Source organism: Danio rerio, chromosome 13 (assembly GCF_049306965.1).
Source record: "Danio rerio strain Tuebingen ecotype United States chromosome 13, GRCz12tu, whole genome shotgun sequence".
NCBI classification, from domain to species: Eukaryota; Metazoa; Chordata; class Actinopteri; order Cypriniformes; family Danionidae; genus Danio; species Danio rerio.
This window is the reverse complement of record NC_133188.1, coordinates 2,420,506-2,444,658: the sequence shown is the minus strand read 5'-3', so window position 1 is coordinate 2,444,658 and position 24,153 is coordinate 2,420,506. Positions and strand designations below refer to the sequence as shown.

The following is a 24,153-nucleotide window of genomic DNA, read 5'->3' as shown; positions in this document are numbered from 1 at the left end:
AGTAAGCAGGCATGGGTCAGAGGCAGGCGGCTAGTATCAGAGTCAGTAAGCAGGCTAGAGTTCAAAGGCAGGCGGCAAGGATTAAAGTAAGGATTCGGGCTGAAGTACAAGGCAGGCAGCAGGCAATACTGGGTCAGTAAACAAAACAGGAAAGCAGGCTAGGATGAGAACCCTCATTAGTGTTAGCCAGGGCAGGACAAGACTTTGCAATGAGACTGTGTGTGTGTGTGTGCTGCTATATGTGTGTGGAGAGTGATTACTGGATGTGCTTCAGGTGTGTCGGCAATCAGTGTAAGTGGATGATGTAAAGTCAATAGTCCGGTGATGGTGACCTCTGCTGGCCAGCGAGGGACCGAGTCGGTGACAGTTGACATAACATATATTTTGATGTAATCAATTCGTATTTGCAATTCTTAGTATGACAGAAAAAGTACAGTGCGCTGAACAAATGGTGATTTTGGTTTTTACAGTGTAGTTATGCCTTTTATTTTAATTAAATAAAATAAAAGTACTATTTATGACCATTTCCCCCCCTCAGATTCTACCGCCTTGATGGATCAAACTAGAGCAGCAAATTAAAAACAATTTCTCATTTTGCGTCATGCTGTATATATTAACATGTCCAGCTTAACAGTGAAAGGCTCTTCAGCTGAAATCTAAGAAAGCAGGCAGATATCAACAGGAGCACAATAACAATGCATTGCCAATTTTTAATTGCAATCAAGTTCAGATGCAGATGGCCAATTATATATATGGACCTCTTTATAGCCCATAATTTGCCTTTGGTTTGCCCTTGTTTACACTTCTAAAAAATGTTTGCTACCATAATATGGGTTATATTGTTCATGAATTTTATGTATAGTGTATGCACTTCTGTGCTGTTCTCCTGGCACATTCCACTGTCTCGATGTTTCCCATTTGAAAAGCTATGAATGTGAAATGTGAAATATTCACACATGCTTGAAGCGCCAGTTCCTGAGTATCCTCCTTCCAGCTCAGACACCTACTCTCCTCAGATTAGCTCCCGCTCACCCACACTGGATTCATTCACTGTTTTAGAGAGCTAGAAATAGCACTAAAGATGTCCTGTGGACTATAGGAGACTCTTCAAACACTTTATCTGCAGTGAGCTTTAAAGAATTGATAGCAACTTTAAAAAAGTTGAGTGTGGTTAATTTAAAGTGTCCTTATTCAGGATGAATGTAGCTGGTGATAGTAAATTACAGGCCCGTAGCCAGCCTGGGGAATGGGGGTGGCTCTTTTTTCTCAAAAAGTGGACTTTTTTTGTGGTTATAGGCCTCATTTAGGCTACTATTTAATTATGAGATTTAAATATTGCATTTTCATGACATTTTAAGCACTATTTTAGCTGAAATACATTGTTGGATGGTCATTATAACCAAAAAAGTACATTTGAAAGTTCATGTATAACAACAATAGTCAAATCAGTATTCAAACTTATTTTAATATCTGTCGCTTTTGGTGTTTCACACCTTTTTATTGGTCAAATTTTTGGAAAAAAAAGTTACTTGTGAAATATTTTCTTTATTTAAAAACAATACAGTTTGTACGTTTTCTTGCACTGATGAATGTTGGACTCATGAAAAATAATTGTGTGCACTGGCCAAAACTGATTAGCCGAAGTCACACTGAAGCCACAGCCAACAGATGTTGGAAACCTGTAACCATTGACTTCCATAGTGTTTGTTTTTTATTGAAAAGTGAATAGTTAACAGTTTCCAACATTCTATAAAAGAAGATACTTTGAAGAATGTTGGAAACCGGTAACCATTGACTTCCATAGTGTTTGTTTTTATTGAAAAGTAAATGGTTAACAGTTTTTAACAGTCTTCAAAATATCTTCTTTTGAAAAATGTTAAAAACCTGTAACCATTGACCTCCATAGTGTTTGTTTTTATTGAAAAGTAAATGGTTACCAGTTTCCAACATTCTATAAAAGAAGATATTTTGAAGAATGTTGGAAACCGGTAACCATTGACTTCCATAGTCTTTTTTGATTGAAAGTCAATGGTTACCAGTTTCTACATTCATCAAAAGAAGATACTTTGAAGAATGTTGGAAACCTGTAACCATTGACTTCCATAGTGCTTGGTTTTATTGAAAAGTGAATGGTTAACAGTTTCCAACAGTCTTCAAAATATCTTCTATTGAAAAATGTTAAAAACCTGTAACTATGACCTCCATAGTGTTTGTTTTTATTGAAAAGTAAATGGTTACCAGTTTCCAACATTCTATAAAAGAAGATATTTTAAAGAATGGTGGAAACTGGTAACTATTGACTTTCATACTGTTTAGTTTTATTGAAAAGTAAATGGTTAACAGTTTCCAACAGTCTTCAAAATAACTTCTATTGAAGAATGTTGAAAACCAGTAACCATTGACTTGCATAGTCTTTGTTTTGATTGAAAGTCACTGGTTACCGGTTTCCAAAAATCTTCAAAAGAAGATATTTTGAAGAATGTTGGGAACCTGTAACTATTGACTTCCTTAGTGTTTGTTTTTATCAAAAAGTAAATGGTTACTGCTTTCCAACATTCTCTAAAATATCTATTTTTGAGCTCAACAGAAAAAAAATTAACTCAGTAAGGTTTGGAACCACTAGATGGTGAATAAATAGTGAGTATTTTTGCCCTTTTAAGCAAACTGTCCCTATAAATTGGTGTATTTTTAATTGAGATCCTAACCGTAACCATAGCCCTAACCTTAACTCTAGCTCCTGTGTGCAGAGTCCAAAGTGAAAATCCTCTTTTTTTCATCTTCAGAATGACTGTAAATAACACACTGAAAAAACAAAAATTCATTAGACTTACTACATTTGTTTAAGGTTAATGGTTGCAAACAATCCATATGGGCTGACAAGTTAGGTTAAACATACTAAATTTAACTGGTTTGTTTAAATTCAGCCCATATAAACTGTTTGCAACCACTTCATTTAAATCAAATGTAGTAAATCCAATGAATCATTTCTCAGTGTAAAGATAAAATGACACAAGGATGAGTTCTATGACTTAAATTATTTTAATGGATAATGTATTCATGCCTCAGTGGAGAAGCAGGCTTGTATGTGGATGCTGAAATTAATGGTAATGCTTCCGAGAAACTCAAAGATGCGTTGCTCATGGGACGGTGTTTCATATAAGCGTGTGTTGGGAATCTGCAGGAAGAAGTTCTGCTGAGAAGGAGAAAAAATACTGCAAGTGTTGCCCCTGAGTAATGATTAGAGTGAATAATACAGAACGGATTTGTTATAATATTAAACTAATTTCCCCTCATGTTCCCCAAATGATCATCATAGGCTCATTTGTAAAGCAAAAAACAGGACGCCGAAGCTGTAATTAACAGGTAGTGCAGTAGAAGTATTGTCAGCACAGTGTAAAACAAGGATCAGCTCGACAATGCAGCGATTCTAAAATACTCTCTTCATCCTTATACATGTGAAGCACACAATCTAGCTGCTTCAGACCGCCTGACAGGTCTGCCAGCCACATAACGATTCCTTTTAATCATAGGAAATCATTTTCAGAAACATTCTGGCTCTGCTCCAAAACCCCGGAAGAACTCTGATACCTTCTTTTCTGTTCGATTTCTGGCACACAGCCGAGTTATTACTTAAAAGAATGAGCCATGGTGTGAAATACTGATACAGAATTCCATACAATACTGAAAATGATCAATAACATTGTTTAAAATTAAATATATTTCATTCATTCATTTTCCTTCAGTCCCTTATTTATCAGGGGTTTCCACAGTGGAATTAACCGCCAACTATTCCAGCGTATGTTTTACGCAGCGGATGTCATTTCAGCTGGGACACACTCACATTCACACACTCACTCATACACTAAGGCCAATTTAGTTCGCCCAATTTGCATGTGTTTGGACTGAGAGAGACCTCCTCAATGAACTGGGGAAATTGTACTTTAAATATTGGTTTCACGATAGACAGGAATGAATTGTCTCATCCATATTAGAGTAAAAACAATAATAATAATAAAAAAAAAATGGAGAGGTGTCTGGCTGCAGACTTGGTGCAGATGCAATCTGAGCTGCATCCACTGCTTTTTAATGGGCTCACCTAACCCCACCCCTCACATTGACGACACTAGCTCCATTGAGTGCATTGTGTCTGACATTGCATCTCTGAGCGATGCAATCTCAGCAGGCATCATAAAGGCTGCATCCAGATGCTATTGAAAAAAATGAGGTGACATGGTGGCTCAGTGGTTAGCTCTGTCGGCTCATAGCAAGAAGGTCACTGGTTCGAGTGCCTACTGGGTTTCCCCCACAGTCCAAACACATGCGCTATAGGGGAATTGAATAAACTAAACTGGCCATATAGTGTATGAGTGTGTATGGGTGTTTTCCAGTACTGGGTTGCAGCTGGAAGGGCATCCACTGCGTAAAACATATGCCTGAATAGTCGGTGGTTCATTCCGCTGTGGCAACGGCTGATAAATGAAAGGACTAAGGCTGAGCTGAAGGAAAATTAATGAATTATTCATTTTCTTGTAGGCTTAGTCCCTTTATTAATCTGGGGTCGCCACAGCGGAATGAACCGCCAACTTATCCAGCAAGTTTTTACGCAGCGGATGCCCTTCCAGCCAAAACCCATTTCTGGGAAAGATCCACACACACACACATTCACACACACACTCGAACACTACATACAATTTAGCCTACCCAATTCACCTGTACCACATGTCTTTGGAATAAACCCGAGCACCCGGAGGAAACCCACGCAAACGCAGGGAGAACATGCAAACTCCACACAGAAACGCCTTCTTGCTGTGAGGCGACAGCACTACCTACAAAAAGGAATGAATGATAACAATAAATGTTCTTAATAAAGCATGTTAATCAACCTTACATTCATATTAATATTTTCTATTTAAAAGTGACTATAAGCAGGTTTTAAGAGAGCCTGAAAATAGATTTCATTCATAATTAGTTGTCATACTTTTTTTTTTCTTTTTTTTTGCCGAACATAAAATGTTTTTGTTGCACCATGGCGCCATCATGTGGTGTGGTTGACTGACCAGCACTGCTCCAAAGACACCAGCAGCTGCACGGGTACAAGTACAGGATGCAGCACTGAGGACCGTCCATCTCTACAGGTACAGACAGGGTTTATTCCTTATCTTTTGTAAATGTTTGAAATTGGGAATGCTTCTGCAGAAGACATGTCAGTATTTATTTTGATGTAAACTATTATTTTGTAATGTAAATATGTGAATGTTTAAGTATAATTTGGGTCTTTATATACATGTTTATGTACATAAATAAATAATTCCATGATTAAATCTTTGTGTGATTTTGTTCCTCTGTGGGGGCACCACAGTAAAATTTCGCATAGGGCACCCTTTTGGCCAGCAGCGGCCCTGGTCCTATGTTTCACAAATTTGATCCATCTTAGAACACATGACTGGTGCAGTCTTTAAAAGCTGAATACTATCTAATGTACTTTGAACTACAGATTTACCTTACATTGGAAATTTGGTTTACTTAATAGCTTGCAAAATTCATTCATTCTTTCATTCATTCATTCATTCATTTTCTTGTCAGCTTAGTCCCTTTATTAATCTGGGGTCGCCACAGTGGAATGAACCGCCAACTTATCCAGCACATGTTTTACACAGCGGATGTCCTTCCAGCTGCAACCCATCTCTGGGAAACATCCATACAAACTCATACACACTCATACACTACGAACAATTTAGATTACCCGATTCACCTGTACCACACGTCTTTGGACAGTGGGGGAAACCGGAGCACCCGGAGGAAACCCACGCAAACCCAGGGAGAACATGCAAACTCCACACCGAAATGCCAACTGACCCAGCCGAGGCTCGAACCAGCGACCTTCTTGGTGGGAGGCGACAGCACTACCGACTGCGCCACTGCATCGCCCTGCTTGCAAAATTAATTCCCTCATTATTTTTTTCAGCTTAGTACCTTTATTAATCAGGCCACAACTTATCCAGCATATGTTTTACACAGCGGATGCCCTTCTAGATGCAACCCATCACAGGGAAACATCTATACACACCACCACATGCACAGATAGGGCTCGACCTGTGCAGTGCACATGCCCTTTTTTCTCATGGAACTCAAGAGCCATTTGGTGTTCAGTTCGCGATCGTCCCAGTACTGGGAACATCCATACACACTCATTTACACACATACGCTACGGACAATTTAATTCATCCAATTCCCTTATAGCGCTTGTGTTTGGACTGTGGGGGAAACCCACGCGAACATACGAAGAACATGCTAACTCCACACAGATAGCCTATGCCAGGGGTCACCAAACTTGTTCCTGGAGGGCCGATGTCCTGCAGATTTTAGCTCCAACCCTAATCAAACACACCTGAACAAGCTAATCAAGGTCTTGCTTAGTATACTTGAAACATCCAGGCAGGTGTGTTGAGGCAAGTAGGAGCTAAACCCTGAAGGGACACTGGCCCTCCTGGACCGAGATTGGTGACCCCTGGCCTATGCCAACTGGCCCAGCCGGGACTTGAACCAGAGACCTTCTTGCTGTGAAGTGATTCCCACTGCACCACCATAATGTCCAGCTTGCAAAATATACAATTTTTTAATCAAAATGCATGTTAACTCCAGAATGCCAACAATTCCTGCAAAATGCATGAGACTATTATTTCCTTGACATTTTTTTTCTGTAACAAATTCTTCAAAAAAAAAAAAAAAAAAAACTGACGTCAAAAATAAATTACAGGACAATTGCATCACTAGTTGATGCAATCTCAGCTTGCATCATAAAGGCTGCATCCAGATACTACTGATCAACTGACATCAGATCGATTTGCATCTGGCATTTTCCAATTTCTTTTCGGCGTAGTCCCTTTATTAATCTGGAGTCGCCACAGTGGAATGAACCGCCAACTTATCCAGCACATGTTTTACGCAGCGGATGCCCTTTCAGCTGCAACCCATCTCTGGGAAACATCTACACACTCATTCAAATCATACACTACGGACAATTTAGCTTATCCAATTCACCTGTACTGCATGTCTTTGGACTTGTGGGGGAAACACAGGGAGAACATGCAAACTCCACACAGAAATAATGGATAAGTTGGCGGTTCATTCTACTGTGGCACCCCCAGATTAATAAAGGGATAAACCAAAAGTTGGCAGTTCATAAACTGCGGTGACTTCTGAAATAGAGACTAAGCTGAACAAATGAATCGAAATGAAGCTACTCATGTGGTTTTAGAGAGGTTTATTTCCAACAATAACTCACCATCAAGTTCGCTTTAGAAAATTCTGGGTTGTTTCAACCTGACAAACACAAGGTAATCTTTTGTATTTGGGCTAGTATAAATGAAATTTTCAACACAGCTGTTGGATTTGTCCATTTTGTGCCACTAATTTAGGTTAAAACATTGCAAATTTCACAGTGTAGCAGCTCTTTAATGGGATAGTTCACCTAAAAATGAAAATCTACTCTAATTGGTTTCTTTCTTCGGTTGAACCTAATGAAGATATTTTGAAGAAATCTGAAACTTTGTGTTCAACAGAAGAAAGTCAAACAGGCTTGAAGCAAGTAAAAGGTGATTAAATGATGGCAAACATTTAATTTCTGGCCAAACTGTGCCATTAAAATGCACACAATAAAATCCTCTTGAGCATATAAATGAATTTAAGAACCAGCCTCTTTATTGATGTACAGCTGAAGTCACAGTTATTAGCCCTCCTTTGATTTCCCGAATGATGTTAAACAGATTCAGGAATTTTTTGCAGTATTTCCTATAATATTTTTTCTTCTGGAGAAAGTCTTATTTCTTTTATTTCGACTAGAATAAATGCAGTTTTTAAATTATTTAAATTCATTTTAAGGTCAATTTTATTAGCCCCCTTAAGCAATATTAGTTTTGGATTGTCTCCAGAACAAACCACTATTATACAATGACTCTACTTTCCCCCCTAATTAACCTAGTTTAGTCTTTAAATGTCACTTTAAGCTGAATACTAGTGTCTTGAAAATATATATATTAATGGAAAAAACATACAGGAGGTCTAATAATGCTGAGCTCGACTGTGTGTGTAGGTTGATGTGAGTTGTCCGAGGTCTAGTATGCGGGGAAATCCTCTCTCTGGGACATGCAGAAGTCGGGCTGCAGGCTCTGGATGGTGCAGTCGGAAGTGTTTATGGTGCACAGACTGCAGTCGCAGCTCAGCGCCACCGGGTATGTGATCTGCGGGTCCACACCGGCGGAACAGTCGGGCAGGTTAATGGTCTCATAGCGGACGTCCCGGTACGTGCACACTGTCTGGTGGACGGTGGAAAACGGGCTCTTGTAAACGGGATCCTACAAACATACAGCAATATGTGTCAGTCTGGGAATTGTGTGTATTATTTTGAGCAAACAGAGATGGATCTTTAACAATGTTCTCTCAATAAACAATAAGCATTCTTCTTCTGGTTATAATAGTAGATCATTGATATACATTATCTGGTGTTTATTGACATTCCCAGAACGTTAAAACACTAAAATAAATTACTTTTGATGCCTGTTCAACTACTTATTTAATATGAGTTATAATAACTTTTTTGAGGGGTGTGTGTGTGTGTGGGGGGGGGGGGGGTTCATACACGTAATTAATACTTATTTAATTAATACACTTAATTGTTGAAATTGTTGTTCAATGCTGCACAGTGGCGCAGTGGGTAGCACATCCGCCTCACAGCAAGAAGGTCGCTGGTTTGAGCCTCAACTGGGTCAGTTGGCGTTTCTGTGTGGAGTTTGCATGTCCTCCTCGTGTTGGATTGGTATAGGTGACTTGGGTAGGCTAAATTGTCTGTAGTGTATGAGTGTGTGTGAATGAGTGTGTATAGATGTTTCCCAGTGATGGGTTGCAGCTGGTAGGGCATCCGCTGTGTAAAACATATGCTGGATAAGTTGGCAGTTCATTCTGCTGTGGCGACCCCAGATTAATAAAGGGACTCAGCCAAAAAGAAAATGAATGACAACAGGAAGTAACTGGGTGGAACCCTGTAGAAAATGTTGGGTCCCACACCATCAATTTGTGTTGGGACAACATAAAAGAAATATTCATTCAATCAATTTCCTTCGGCTTAGTTCCTTTATTCATCAGGGATCACCACAGCAGAATGAACTGCCAACAAGTTTTACTCTTCCAGCCGCAACCCAGTACTGGGAAACACCCATACACACTCATTCTCACACACACACACACACACACACACTCATACACTAAGGCCATTTAGCTTATCCAATTCCCTATAGCGCATGTGTATGTGACAGTGGGGGAAATCAGAGCACTTGGAGGAAACCAACACGGGGAGAACATACAAACTCCACACAGAAATGCCAACTGGCCGAGCCTGGACTCGAACCGGCGATCTTGCTGTGACAATGACTGTGATACTACACAAAAAAAATGTTTTCCCAAATGTGTTCACCCTTGTTACGCAGTGGCCGCTGCAGATGGTGGTCTGAAACACCAGGCATTTTGGACAGCCCTCTTTTTCCACCGATACCGTCTCATTTACTAGCTCACAGCGTGGAAAAACCAAGCTCTGAGCAGCCGCCAGCAGGAAAAACAAAGAGAAGAGAAAGAAGACACCATTTCCAGCCAATAACATCCTGGAGAATGAAGAAACAACAATTAAATTGACCTCAAAGCCCCAATAATAAACAAATAAGAAAACAGTTGACGTCTGAATTATTCGCCCTCTTGTGAATTTACTTTATTAAATATTTCCCAAATGATGTTGAACAGAGCAAGGAAATTTTCACAGTATTTCCTATAATATTTTTTCTTCTTGAGAAAGTCTTATTTGTTTTATTTCGGCAAGAATAAAAGCCGTTTTTAGCTTTTTTTTAAACTCATTTTAAGCTCAATATTATTAGCCCCTTTAAGCAATATTAGTTTTGGATTGTCTCCAGAGCAAACCACTGTTATACAATGGCTTGCCTAATTACCCTAACTTTACCCTAACTAACCTAGTTAAGCCTTTAAATGTCACTTCGAAATGAGTTATTAAAACTATTGTTTAGAAATGTGTTTGAAAAATCTCTCCATTAAACAGAAAATGTGCAGAAAACATATTCAGCCGGGCTAGTAATTCTGACTTATGTATATTAGACTTACTTGACAGGCGTTGCGGTTGCTCAGCAGGCTGTTGTAAGTGTCTCTGCGTGTCCAGATTTATATAAGACACCGAAACTCGGTGCTAACCAACAATTAAACGAAAAAGTGACCTTAAATTAATCTCAGTGGCTTATGTGTTTCCATTCTTGTGTAATAATAATCTAATTTTGTCAGGTCAGGATGAACAGATGCAAAACACCTGCTGTGCTTTCAGTGTCACTTCAGATACTTTTCTGATTCTGTGCTTTATCTAATCTAAAAACACCCGAGCGGAGCAAAATCAGATGGCAACAGTACAGGGTCAGGAAATAACCAAGGTCTGCCTGATCTCAGATTTCACTGTTCATTAGAGTCCGCGGAGCTGTAAACACTCAGACACTGCTTGAAGAGTTCAGATGCAACCAAATGTTGAGCATTTTTCCATCAGTCTTTTATGTCCATAGTTTAAGTCAGAATTATTAGCCCCCCTGAATGTTTTTACAACACATTTCTAAACATAATAGTTTTAATAACTCATCTCTAATAACTGATCTCATCTTTGCCATGAATGTATTGTTCAAGATATTAATATGCAGCTTAAAGTGACATTTAAAGGCTTAACTAGGTTAATTACGGTGAAGTTAGTCTAATTAGGCATTAGTCATTGTGTAACCAACATAGGCTCATTCAGAAAACGTACCGCCGCATTTCTGGAGAGCGCAAATTATGTAACCAGAGGTATGGCTGCATTTTGTCTTTAAAACGAACGATGCGAGGCAGTATGACACCGCCAACGGCTTCTGTTTCTTTTAGCAGTACCAGCTGACCGCTTTCCTCAACGTAAACTGCTTTTTCGATGTTACCTGATTGCCCAGTGGCTCGCCACATACGCTTGCAGACTTGAGACGCAGAGAGGAGTTAACCACGACAACGAAGTCAAGCAAAGAACGGTTCCAGAAAGCAGGTAAGAAAAAACAAAAGGCAAAAAAAAAAAATAGAAAATAAACAAGTAAATACCATGGTGAGAATGTGGTAACATCTGAAAACGTGGTAAACAAAAAATAGGCTACAGGGCTTTTCTTTTTCTGGATTGCTTTTGAAAACACAATCGGTTGGGTTTAGGCAAGGCAGTGGGTGGGGGGATCGGACGGTCAGTCAGTCAGTCGACAGCAGCCTCTAGTGGATTTATGCGAGAACCGCAGGCACGTATGGAACTCGTAAGAGAAATTTAAGATCTAAAAAAGCATACACAGCGGCCTCTAGTGGATTTATGCGAGAACCACAGGTGTGTATGGCACTTGCGAGAGAAGTTTAAGATCTAAAAAAAAGCATACACAGCGGCCTCTGGTGGATTTATGCGAGAACCACAGGTGTGTATGGCACTTGCGAGAGAAGTTTAAGATCTAAAAAAAAGCATACACAGCGGCCTCTGGTGGATTTATGCGAGAACCACAGGTGTGTATGGCACTTGCGAGAGAAGTTTAAGATCTAAAAAAAAGCATACACAGCGGCCTCTGGTGGATTTGCGAGAACAAAATCTGCAAAAAAACGTACCTCCTGGGATGTATTTGGCGCTCTCCAGAAATGTATACAGGGGTACGTTTCCAGAATAAGCCTGGGTTGCATACAAAGATGGTTTGTTCTGTAGACAATCCAAAACAAATATTGCTTAATGGGACTAATAATATTGACCTTAAAATGGTGTTTAAACATTAAAGAGAACATGCAAACTCCACACAGAAATGCCAACTGACCCAGCCGGGACTAACCACTGAGCCATCATGTCGTCCTCATTTATAACCATTAGCAAATCAATATTACTTTTGATATACTTTTAAAATATTAATTATTTACCTGTGCACATAATAATTTCATTGAAATTCAACTATCCTTATAGCTAATCTTTAATCCAAACAGCTCTTCAAGAACATGCTAAATAATACACCAATAGCAAACCACAAACATCCTATCAATTCTCCCTGGACAAAATGAAGTCTCATTTGATAATTTTATAAATAAAATAAATAAATGAATGACATGCCATATACTTATCTTACTTAAAACTTACTTAAAACATACTTAAAATCATACTTAAAACATAAAATCGACACAGACGTGAGCTGCTAAACGCCGGAACCAACAATCGCCAGTTTAATTGTGCCGTCGGGAAGAAATAACTGGCGCACCATGAAAGTATCGGGTTAAAATTTCATAACGCGTGAGTCTGCCTTAATGATTGTGTTAAAATCTCACCCTGTGAAATGACCGAGGAGGACGGCAAGACCCAGGTGCGTGTTATTTTATTCATTTATTCTTTTTTGTTCAATTTATCTCATTTACACTAACGTTAAGGAACAGTTCACGAGAGAAGGTCATGTAATAAACTGTTAGCTAATAAACGGAGGACACGAAGACCTGTTACACTACATTATTATAGTCAATTTTCGTAGTTCTGTTGGTATTGTTGTCTTTTTGAACTATACCATAGTAAAGTAATTGAATTAATCTGTGGTATTTCTATAGTTTATACTTTAACACAACTATAGTAATGTAAACAAATGACCCAATACTGTAATTTTCTGCAGGTACAGGGTATATTATACTACAATACACCAGTTTACTGTAGTAAAATCTAAAGTATATTGGAATATTTATTATAGTTTATCACCATAATTCCTATACTGCAACATTAATTATCAAAAAGTTAATGTTATATAGGAAATACAGCAGTATAATACATAATATTATCATTCAAAAACACTGTAGTATTTACTATGAATAACTTTAGTATTGTCATGTGGAATATGTTAATATCTAAATGTACTTCCATAACAGGTATATTACTTATGGGCATATTACATTTACATTATTTTTTATATTTATATTATATTATACATACATAATTGCTGCTGGGCAAAGATTAATCACGATTAATCACATCCAAAATAAAAGTTTGTTTTGACATGATATACAGTTGAAGACAGAAATATTAGCCCCCTTAAATTATTAGCTCGCTCTGTTTATTTATTTTTTCAATTTCTGTTTAACAGAGAGCTTTTTTTTTAGCACATTTCTAATCATAATAGTTTTAATAGCTCATCTCTAATAACTGATTTATTTAATCTTTGTCATGATGACAGTAAATAATAGTTGGATTAGATATTTTTTTCAAGGCACTTCTATACAGCTTAAAGTGACATTTAAATGCTTAAATGGATTAATTAGGTTAACTTGGCAGGTTAATGGTTAATTAGGCAAGTTATTGTATAACGATGGTTTGTTCTGTAGGTTATTGAAAATATATAGCTTAAAGGGGCTAATAATATTGACCTTAAATAGTTTAAAAAAAAATTAAAACAGCTTTTATTTTAGCCGAAATAAAACAAATAAGACTTTCTCCAGAAGAAAAAATATTATCAGACATACTGTGGAAATTTCCTTGCTCTGTTAAACATAATTTGGGAAATATTTAAAAAATAAAAAAAAATTCAAAGGGGGGCGAACAATTATGACTTCAACTGTATGTATGTGTGCTGTCAGCGTATATTTATTATGTGTATTTATAAATACTGTACACACACACACACACACACACACACATATATATATATATATATATATATATATATATATATATATATATATATATATATATATATATAATTTTTGTAAAGTATTTAAATATGCAAATATATCCATTATTTTATACATTGCAATATATGCATATTTTATTTATATACATTATTTTAAAAATATCTAGTATTCATTTATTTTTTGGACATATCAAGTGTTTTAATTAAGCTGCAATCTCTTTAAATCAGTCAACTGAGGAAAAAATAAACTACATTGTTGGAATAATTGTATTGTCAGCCAAGTTACTTATGAACTGCAAAAACCTTCAGAATATAGATATGAATAAAACTTTAAAGTGTAAATAAAAGCTGCTGAAATGGAGATTTATGGCTCAATGCTGGAGGAAAATCCATTTTGAGAAAACCCTCTTTAAAAATACGTGACAAAAGAAACACTTATAATTGTATTATTTTGGAGGCTTTCTGTGCATTGGACTGAAAAACAGTCTCCAGCTTTTCTGGTGCATAAAAAAACCCTGTGTTTTTTCTTCATTTTATTAACATGTGACCTTTACATTTAAAATCAGGGGTGCTTTATAAAGACGACTGAGTATAATGTGCTTTCATTAATTCCCAATGAACACAATGACTTACGCAGGGCATGAAAGTCTTGGGCATCCTGGACATCCACAACACACCCTGTGCTCGTGAAGCGATTCTGCATGGAGCAGCGGGTTCAGTCGCCGCAGGACTACTGCACTTTCTGGCAACCAGTGAGTGTCTGATCACCTGATCTACAGTTTGACGTCTGATAATGTGTCTGTAATCTGACTGGACTGTAATGAATTTTTCTCCTGTCTTTCACAGGTCGAGTAAAGAGGTCGTTTGATGTGGGTGTTGCAGGATTCATGATCACAACACTGGGCTCATGGTGTGTATTTCTTTTTAGGGTCACTTTATTTTAAAGTATGCTATTAACCAACCATTAACTAAGATTTTTAGCACAATAAACTACTAATTAGCTGCTTATTATTAATAGTTCGTAAGGTAGTAAGTGGGTTTAGGTATTGAGTAGGATTTGGGATGTAAAATAACATCATACGCTAATAAACTTTTAAAGGGACAGTTCCAATGGTTCCAAACCTTTATGAATAAGATCATTTGAAGAAAGCTGAAAGCTGGTAAACGTTGACTTCCACAGTAGGAAAGACAAATACTATGGAAGTCAATGGTTACCAGCATTCTTCAAAATATCTTCTTTTGTGTTCAACAGAAGAAAGAACCCTAAAAAAATGGTTTGGAACAAGAGAAAGGCGATTAAATTATAATTTTTTTGCTTTTTTTTGGGGGGGGGGGTGAACTGTCCCTTTAATATCTTAATAATAGGCAGGTAATAATTAAAAATGTGCTAAATTATTACAAAAACTAAATTGTTATTGTTTTTAGATGACTAATAAAATGCAGCACAACAAATATTACAGTAAAGTAAATTCAGTTTTCTATCCCTATCATCAGAATAGAGAAAACAATGTCATATATTGCCACATGCAAAATAATAAAATGAATAAATGTAGTAAATTGTATTTGACAGTTTTTAGGATTTTTAGTCATCTACAGTGCTCAGCATATAAACCCCTCACAGATCTCTCTCTTAAATTATTTCCTACACTCACAGGCCACTTTATTAGGTACACCTTACTAGTACCGGGTTGGATCTCCTTTTGCCTTCAGAACTGCCTTCATCCTTTGTGGCATAGATTCAACAAGCTACTAAAAATATTTCTCAGAGATTTTGCTGCATATTGACATGATAGCATCACGCAGTTGCTGCAGATTTGTGATGCGAAACTCCCGTTCCACCACATCCTAAAGCTGCTCTATTGAATTGAGCTCTGGTGACTGTGGAGGCCATTTGAGTACAGTGAACTGATTGTCATGTTCAAGAAACCAGTCTGAGATGATTCACGATTTATGACATGGAGTGTTATCCTGCTGGAAGTAGCCATCAGAAGATGAGTACACTGTGGTCATAAAGGGATGGACATGGTCAGCAGCAATACTCAGGTAGGCTGTGGCGTTGACATGATGCTCAATTGGTACTAATGAGCCCAAAGTGTGCCTAGAAGATCCCCCCACACCATTACACCACCACCACCAGCCTGAACCACTGATACAAGGCAGGATGAATCCATGCTGTCATGTTGATGATGCCAAATTCTGACCTGACCGTCCGAATGTGGCAGCAGAAATGGAGACTCATCAGATCAGGCAACGTTTCTCCAATCTTCTATTGTCCAGTTTTGGTGAGTCTGTGTGAATTGTAGTCTCAGTTTCCTGTTCTTAGCTGACAGGAGCGGCACCCGGTGTGGTCTTCTGCTGCTGTAGCCCATCCGCCTCAAGGTTGGACGTGTTGTGTGTTCAGAGATGCTCTTCTGCAGATCTCGGTTGTAACGAGTGCTTATTTGAGTTACTGTTGCCTTTCTATCAGCTGGAACCAGTCTGGCCATTCTCCTCTGGCATCAACAAGGCTTTTGCCCCCACAGAACTGCCGCTCACTGGATATTTCCCCTTTTTCAGACCATTCTCTGTAAACCCTAGAGATAGTTGTGCGTGAAAATCCCAGTAGATCAGCAGTTTCTGAAATACTCAGAGCAGTCCGCCTGCACCAACAACCATGCCACGTTTAAAGTCACTTAAAACCCTTTCTTCCCCATTCTGATACTCGCTTTGAACTGCAGCAGATCGTCTTGACCATGTCTACATGCCTAAATGCATTGAGTTGCTGCCACGTGATTGGCAGATTGGAAATTTAAGTTTATGAGCTGTTGGACAGTATCTAATAAAGTGGCCAGTGAGTATATATATATATATATATATATATATATATATATATATATATATATATATATATATATATATATATATATATATATATATATGCTTTACAATAATATATTTGTGTATATACATTAGATTAGTCAGTACTAAAGCCAAAACTGCAACTAATCTAACAAAAGCTGAAGATCACAGTCCAAAAACTAGTAAACCTAAATTAATACATTGGAGAAAAACGTTTAATGAAATTTAAAAAACAGGAAAATTCTATCAAAACATAAAATATATTAAATTTAGTTGATATTTTGTAGTTTGTAATAGTTTTTTTTTCTTTAATTTGTTAACTGCTTTGAAATTAAATGTATTTTGTTTCTATTTTTATGACATTAGGTGACCAAACTTTTATTTTAAATGTTTAATAAATCTGTTTTAATTAAATACAGCAAAATATATTGCTAATCTTATCTAAGAAATGGAGAAAAAGCATACTGAGCTCTATGTGCCATGTTGTTCTGCAGGTTCTACTGCAGATATAATAATGCCAAGCTGCGGTTTCAGCAGAGAATCATTCAAGAAGGCTTAAAGAATAAAGTCTTCTACGAAGGCACGGATTTAGATCCCACACTGAAGAAGACGGGGGATAAGTAAATCTTCCATGTCTGACTACAAAATCATGTCATTTATGTGATGGCTGCTGTATTTATTGTGTAATTAAATGTCAAATGTTTCTAATAAAGTCTTTCTTTGTTTTATTATAAACAAATAATTTTTCTTTTTATTTGATTGTTTCAGTTTGTGGAAATGCAAAAAAATACACTAAACAGCAGATGTAAATTGTACTTTTATCACAAATTCTTAAAAGAAGATACTGCAGAACTTGACATGTGGGTAATGAAAGAGTGTTCTTTTTGAAACAAACACATTGTGTGGCAAAAGAGCTGATATCAACAATTATAGAGATTTGCTTACACATTTAATCAGAAAAATATATATATTTTAAGGTGTTGTTACATGTTCCATGCACTTATTATAGTAACAGCAGTTAATTTTGTATAATTGTATGCAACTAACTCTAAATCTAACCCTGACCATACAGTAAGTACATGTAATTAATTAATATTACGGTCCCACTTTATATTAAGTGGCCTTAACTAATATGTACTTACATTAATAGTTTGTTACAATGCACTTATTGTGTAAATACATGTATTTACTGTGTACTTATGCTTGATTAAATACATGTATGTAATTACATCTGTAATTAACTTTTGTAATTACATTTGTAAATACACTGTTGACCATCCCTTACACCTTAACCCTCCCTTAAACCAACCCATACCACCAAACCTGTCCATAACCCACCCTCTATACCAACTCAAAAGCACCACAAGTGTTCTCAAATACATTATAAACACAGTAAGTACATTGTATTTATTTTTTGATGTAAGTACATAGTAGTTAAGGACACTTAATATGAAGTGGGACCAATATTACTAGTTAAATTAAGTTACTCTGTAGCAAGGACACCTCAAAATAAATGTGATCATTGTGTCACTAAACATTTTCAATCACTCATTTCTAACTAACTAATGATTGAAGCATGAACATTGTTAAAACAAGATAGAAAAATAAGAAAGATATACATCTTTAAAAATGTAAATACTAAAAACCATTTTAGGTTTTGGACAACCAATGTTTCTTCATCAGTGGACTTTTCTGAGTCTAGTTCCACAACCACTAGTGTGCAGCATCCACTTAGATCAGTGGTGTCAAACTCAATTCCTGGAGGGCCGAAGCCCTGCACAGTTTAGTTCCAACCCTGCTCCAACACACTTACCTGTAGGTTTCAAACAAGCCTGAAGGACACAATTAGTTTGATCAGGTGTGTTTAATTAGGGTTGGAGCGCCTGTGCCTTAGATGATGTGACGGCAGCCACAGGACAAAGGCGCCAGTGCTTCACCACACACCAGCTATAGGTCGAGTGAAGAGACAGTGATAGAGCCAATTCAGTGGCTGGGGATGATCGTGAGGGACTTTGGCCAGGACACCGGGGTTACACCCCTACTCTTCACCAGAACTGCCAAGGGATTTTTAATGGCCACAGAGAGTCAGGACCTCGGTTTAACGTCTCATCCGAAAGACGGCGCCCACTGACGGCGTAGTTATTTCATTAGGGGTGCTGGAGGTGCTGGCGGCGCGTGCAATTATTGTCTAGGTTTCCCCATACGGAGCCGACAGATAAACCATCAGAAAACCCCGTCATTTCCATTTTTTTTTTAAATATTGTAATATGTACATAAACACATTTTAAAGTAGTATTGTATTTATAACGCAGTATTGTAAGTAATGAACAGTAAGAGGTATTTGGCATCCTGTCACAGGAGAGAGCTCTGAGCTTAGGAGATCCTCAAGCCCGGGACTTCTATTTTGAAGGGTGAAAGGGAAGTTTGAGCTCAGGTAGGTCTCGAGAACTCCCTTGGTTTAGTTAGGGCGTATGACATATTGGCTTTGCTATGGATAGATAAACTGCTGACTGAAAGGCATAAATAGGAGACTGACTAAGAGCTCATCTACTGTGACAATTTGGTTTAGTCAATTCACTTATGTCGCATGTCTTTGGATCGTGGGAGGAACCCACACAAGCTTGGGGAGAACATGTGAACTCCGCACAGAAACGTCAACTGGCCTAGTAAGGACTTGAACTAGTGACCTTCTTGCTGTGCGGCAACAGTTGAGCTGCCATGCCGCCCTATCTAGGAAAAGGGAGCAGTAAGGGAGGATTCTTCCAGATGAAGATAACTGAGGTAAGAAACTCTGCTTTTAGTGTGTTAAGATTCATCCGATTGGTCAGGTGATAGCTAATGCGCGACCAGCTGTGGTCAAAACTTTATTATGGGTAAACGTTCCAAATAATGTACAACTTACATAGGTTTCAAACTGTGGTCTTGGTCATGCATAATCCCAACTAGATATTAACTATTGTAGATGTGCACATGATGATGTCACTGCTGAAACAATATAATGTGCAGCCCTAATCAGTACAGGTGTATTGCATTGGAAGTGATGTTATAATCAGTGTGAATCATCAGTCTTCATCAGTGCATTTTTCTGAGTCTAGTTCCACAATCTCCTGGTCATTAGGGGAGCTGGAGATGCTGGCGGCGCGTGCAATTCTTGTCAAGGTCTCCCCATACGGAGCCGACAGATAAACCATCAGAAAAACCCCGTCATTTCCATCTTCAGTGCTGCTTCCTTCCTCCAAGGTGGATAGAATTTCAGCGGTGCTATTGGCATTGTCAAAATCCAGTGTGATGACGTTGGTTGTGTTCTCCTGCCCTCTGAAACATCTTCGGTAAAGGAAGAAGGCGATTCCACTGAGGAAGAGCAGGGATCCTGCGACTGTGAGCACATACCACGCCACCTGCGCTCGATCTTCAGCCTTGCTGGATGTCAACTCATTCCAGAAGCCCTGGTAAAGGTAAATCAACAGCAACAGGTAAACACATCTACTCACCAATCAGCATGAAATCTCTTCTACTCACTAGTCAATGAGTGAACTCTACACTTCAGAAAACTGCAGCACTCATCAATTGAGAGGTAAACTCAATTTCTCACCAATCAAGAGGTTAAATGTGTCTACTCTCCGATCAGCAGGTAAACTCATCTACTCTCCAGTGAACAGATAAACCTCAGTACTCATCAATCAACTGGTAAACTCGTTTGTTCACCAGTCAAGAGGTTAAATGTGTCCACTTCAATCAGCAGGTAAACTCATTTGGTCACCAATCAAGAGTAATCTACTCCCCATTTAACAGGTTACCTCATGTACTCACCAGTCAAGTCAACTTGCCTATTCATCCTTCAACAGGCAAGCTCATCTATTATTCTGTCAACAGGTACTGTAAACTCTTTTACTCTCCAGTCAACAGGTAAACTTGTCTACTATACAGTCAACAGGTAACCCTTTTACTCTAGTTAATAGGTCAACTTGTCTACTCTTTAGTCAGCAGGTAAACCCTTCTACTCTCCAGTCAACAGGTCAACTTGTCTACTCTCTAGTCAACAGGTAAACTTGTCTACTATACAGTCAACAGGTAAACTTGTCTACTCTCCAGTCAACAGGTAAACTCGTCTACTCTCCAGTCAACAGGTAAACTTGTCTACTCTCCAGTCAACAGGTAAACTCGTCTACTATACAGTCAACAGGTAAACTCGTCTACTCTCCAGTCAACAGGTAAACTCGTCTACTCTCCAGTCAACAGGTAAACTTGTCTACTCTCCAGTCAACAGGTAAACTTGTCTACTCTCCAGTCAACAGGTAAACTTGTCTACTATACAGTCAACAGGTAAACTTGTCTACTCTCCAGTCAACAAGTGAACTTGTCTACTCTACAGTCAACAGGTAACCCTTTTACTCTAGTTAATAGGTCAACTTGTCTACTCTACAGTCAACAGGTAACCCTTTTACTCTAGTTAATAGGTCAACTTGTCTACTCTACAGTCAACAGGTAACCCTTTTACTCTAGTTAATAGGTCAACTTGTCTACTCTTTAGTCAGCAGGTAGACTTGTCTACTCTTTAGTCAGCAGGTAAACTCATCTACTTACCAGTCAACAGGTAAACTTGTCTACTCTCCAGTTAACAGGTAAACTCGTCTACTCTCCAGTCAACAGGTAACCCTTTTACTCTAGTTAATAGGTCAACTTGTCTACTCTCCAGTCAACAGGTAAACTCGTCTACTGTCCAGTCATCAGGTAAACTTGTCTACTCTCCAGTCATCGAGTAAACTTGTCTACTTACCACTCAACAGATAAACTTCAGTACTCCTTAATCAACAGGTCAATTTTTTTGCTCACCAGTCAAGAAGTTAAATGTGTCTACTCTCTAAGCAAGGTAAAATTCCCTACTTTTTACTTAACCAGCCAACTTAATTTAGCCAACTGGTAAGGTAAAGTTATCTACTTACCAGTCAACAGATAAACCCTTTTTCTCTCAAATCAACAGGTAAACCATTCAACTCTCCAGTCAACAGGTAAACGTGTCTACTTTACCAGTCAACAGGTAAATATGCCTAGTCTCCAGTAAACAGGGAAACTAGACTAATCAACAGTTAAACTCATGTACTCTCCAGTCAACAGGCAAACTAGTCTGTTTCCCAATCAGCAAGCAAAGTCATGTATGCACCAGTCTAAATGTAAACTTGCTTTTTCACCTGTCAACAGGTAAACTTATTTGGTCACTAATCAACAGATTATTGGTCTGCTCAACAGGTAAACTGGCCAGCTTACTAATCAACTAGTATGCTTCCCAATCAACATGCAAACCAATCTCTTCTCCAGTCAGCTAGTAAGCTTCTCTAATCTCTAGTCAACACAATTCATTTACAACATCCAGCGGTTCAAATACCTCTGTAAAAGACAGTCAGAATCCCAAACCTTCAGAGTGAGTCGTTTGTGTGTCCAACTTGATATCTTGCAAACATGTTACAGTTATAAAATATCAAAATTCACATCAGTGGGTATTTTATTGAGATATTGAGTTAATGCATATTGTTTATAAGTTTTTGACCGTTCTTGTCTATAGTTTGAACTCCCACCTCTCCCGGAAGCTCTGGGTGTCTCATATTTTCATAGAGGCTCCCTAATCCTTGCGAATGAGATAATATCCTGAAAATTCATTTGGGTAGGTTGGGATGTCTGTGAACTATTAAATGCATATTTAAAAACAGTTGCCATGAATGGCAGATGAGCACTCAACTTCACATTTCATTGCTTTTCTTTCTACAATACTAGAGTAAAGTAAGGTGTGCCTTAGTAGTAAAAGTAAGTAGGATAACTAGGATTTGGCAAGCCTATTTATAATGAAAGGATGACTACCAGTATGGAAAAAAGTGGTCTGTTGTTTCAAGATCTTTTTCCCAAACCTTGCCCCACTCTTCTGCCTTAAACATTAACAAAAATGTGACCTACTTCACCTCGAAAGTGTAAGTAGGTGGATTGAGATTGAGCCTAATCATTTACCTGAAGACGGTTTTCAGTTGGTGGTGGTGCAGATGCTCCTGCGACCCAGTCATATGAGCCTCGTCCCGCAGGGCCAAACTGTATCCAGCTGCTATCCATAAGCACACACTTGTTTACTCTTCCAGCTCCTCTTCACTGAGTGCTGATTATACACTGCTGCTCGCATCGAGTATTAATGGCCTGTTGGCGTCATATGCAAGAACCGGCAGTTTGACACAAGCAGGGATCAAGAGTTTGTGCCTGAGCGTCCAATCAAACGGAACTCAGAGTCTTAACACAACTGGCCTACATTACACAGCTGTGAGGTCATCTGGGTCTATCCCACGGCTTTGGAAACAGACCTAACATGGCCGAGATATTTTCTCCAATGTCAACAGGCAAGCTAATCTACTTACCAGTCAATAGGTATGTCCTTCTCTCTGGTAAACAGGTACCAGTTAAGAAGTGCATCTACTTTCAAATCGGTACAAAACAGGTAAACTCGTCTACTCTCCAGTCAACAGGTAATCTTGTCTACTCTCCAGTCAACAGGTAAACTTGTCTACCCTCCAGTCAACAGGTAAACTTATCTTCTCTCCAGTCAACAGGTAATCTTGTCTACTCTCCAGTTAACTGGTAATCTCGTTTACTCTCCAGTCAACAGGTAATCTTGTCTACTCTCCAGTCAACAGGTAATCTTGTTTACTCTCCAGTCAACAGGTAAACTTGTCTACCCTCCAGTCAACAGGTAAACTTGTCTACTCTCCAGTCAACAGGTAAACTCGTCTACTTTCCAGTCAACAGGTAAACTCGTCTACTCTCCAGTCAACAGGTAAACTCGTCTACTCTCCAGTCAACAGGTAATCTCGTCTACTCCCCAGTCAACAGGTAAACTCGTCTACTCTCCAGTCAACAGGTAAACTAGTCTACTCTCCAGTCAACAGGTAAACTTGTCTACTCTCCAGTCAGCAGGTAAACTTGTCTACTCTCCAGTCAACAGGTAAACTAGTCTACTCTCCAGTCAACAGGTAAACTTGTCTACTCTCCAGTCAGCAGGTAAACTTGTCTACTCTCCAGTCAGCAGGTAAACTTGTCTACTCTCCAGTCAACAGGTAATCTTGTCTACTCTCCAGTCAACAGGTAGACTTGTCTACTCTCCAGTCAGCAGGTAAACTTGTCTACTCTCCAGTCAACAGGTAAACTAGTCTACTCTCCAGTCAGCAGGTAAACTTGTCTACTCTCCAGTCAGCAGGTAATCTTGTCTACTCTCCAGTCAGCAGGTAAACTTGTCTACTCTCCAGTCAACAGGTAAACTCGTCTACTCTCCAGTCAGCAGGTAATCTTGTCTACTCTCCAGTCAACAGGTAAACTTGTCTACTTTCCAGTCAACAGGTAACCCTTTTTACTCTAGTTAATAGGTCATCTTGTCTACTCTTTAGTCAGCAGGTAAACCCTTCTACTCTCCAGTCAACAGGTAAACTTGTCTACTCTCCAGTCAACAGGTAATCTTGTCTACTCTCCAGTCAACAGGTAAACTCGTCTACTCTCCAGTCAACAGGTAATCTTGTCTACTCTCCAGTCAACAGGTAAACTCGTCTACTCTCCA

The 24,153-nt window shown here is 38.5% G+C and overlaps 3 protein-coding genes and 1 long non-coding RNA gene across 5 annotated transcripts in view; 2 read left to right on the top strand and 2 right to left on the bottom strand.

Moving 5' to 3' along the window:
* Positions 1 to 24,153, top strand: part of fbxo9 (F-box protein 9) — an 884,197-nt gene that overhangs the window by 776,244 nt on the left and 83,800 nt on the right. The window lies entirely within an intron of this gene.
* lhb (luteinizing hormone subunit beta) lies at positions 7,250 to 12,302 on the bottom strand. 2 transcript variants are annotated; one of them, XM_073919475.1, is made up of 4 exons: positions 11,995 to 12,302; positions 11,695 to 11,782; positions 9,470 to 9,653; positions 7,250 to 8,354 (listed from the first exon to the last, which is right to left on the bottom strand). In XM_073919475.1, the coding sequence occupies exons 1-4, from the start codon at positions 12,002 to 12,004 to the stop codon at positions 8,115 to 8,117; spliced, it is 522 nt and encodes a 173-aa protein (XP_073775576.1). In that variant the 5' UTR covers positions 12,005 to 12,302; the 3' UTR covers positions 7,250 to 8,114. The 2 variants fall into 2 exon arrangements, with proteins under 2 accessions (XP_073775576.1, NP_991185.1); NM_205622.2 differs by lacking the exons at positions 11,695 to 11,782; positions 11,995 to 12,302 and adding an exon at positions 10,162 to 10,216.
* Positions 12,266 to 17,310, top strand: cox20 (cytochrome c oxidase assembly factor COX20). The gene is made up of 4 exons (NM_001002712.2): positions 12,266 to 12,428; positions 14,371 to 14,485; positions 14,580 to 14,643; positions 17,066 to 17,310. The coding sequence occupies exons 1-4, from the start codon at positions 12,402 to 12,404 to the stop codon at positions 17,193 to 17,195; spliced, it is 336 nt and encodes a 111-aa protein (NP_001002712.2). The 5' UTR covers positions 12,266 to 12,401; the 3' UTR covers positions 17,196 to 17,310.
* On the bottom strand, positions 19,406 to 22,925 carry LOC141377094 (uncharacterized). Its single transcript, XR_012389086.1, has 2 exons — positions 22,569 to 22,925; positions 19,406 to 20,017 (listed from the first exon to the last, which is right to left on the bottom strand). It is a non-coding gene; the product is annotated as an uncharacterized lncRNA (long non-coding RNA).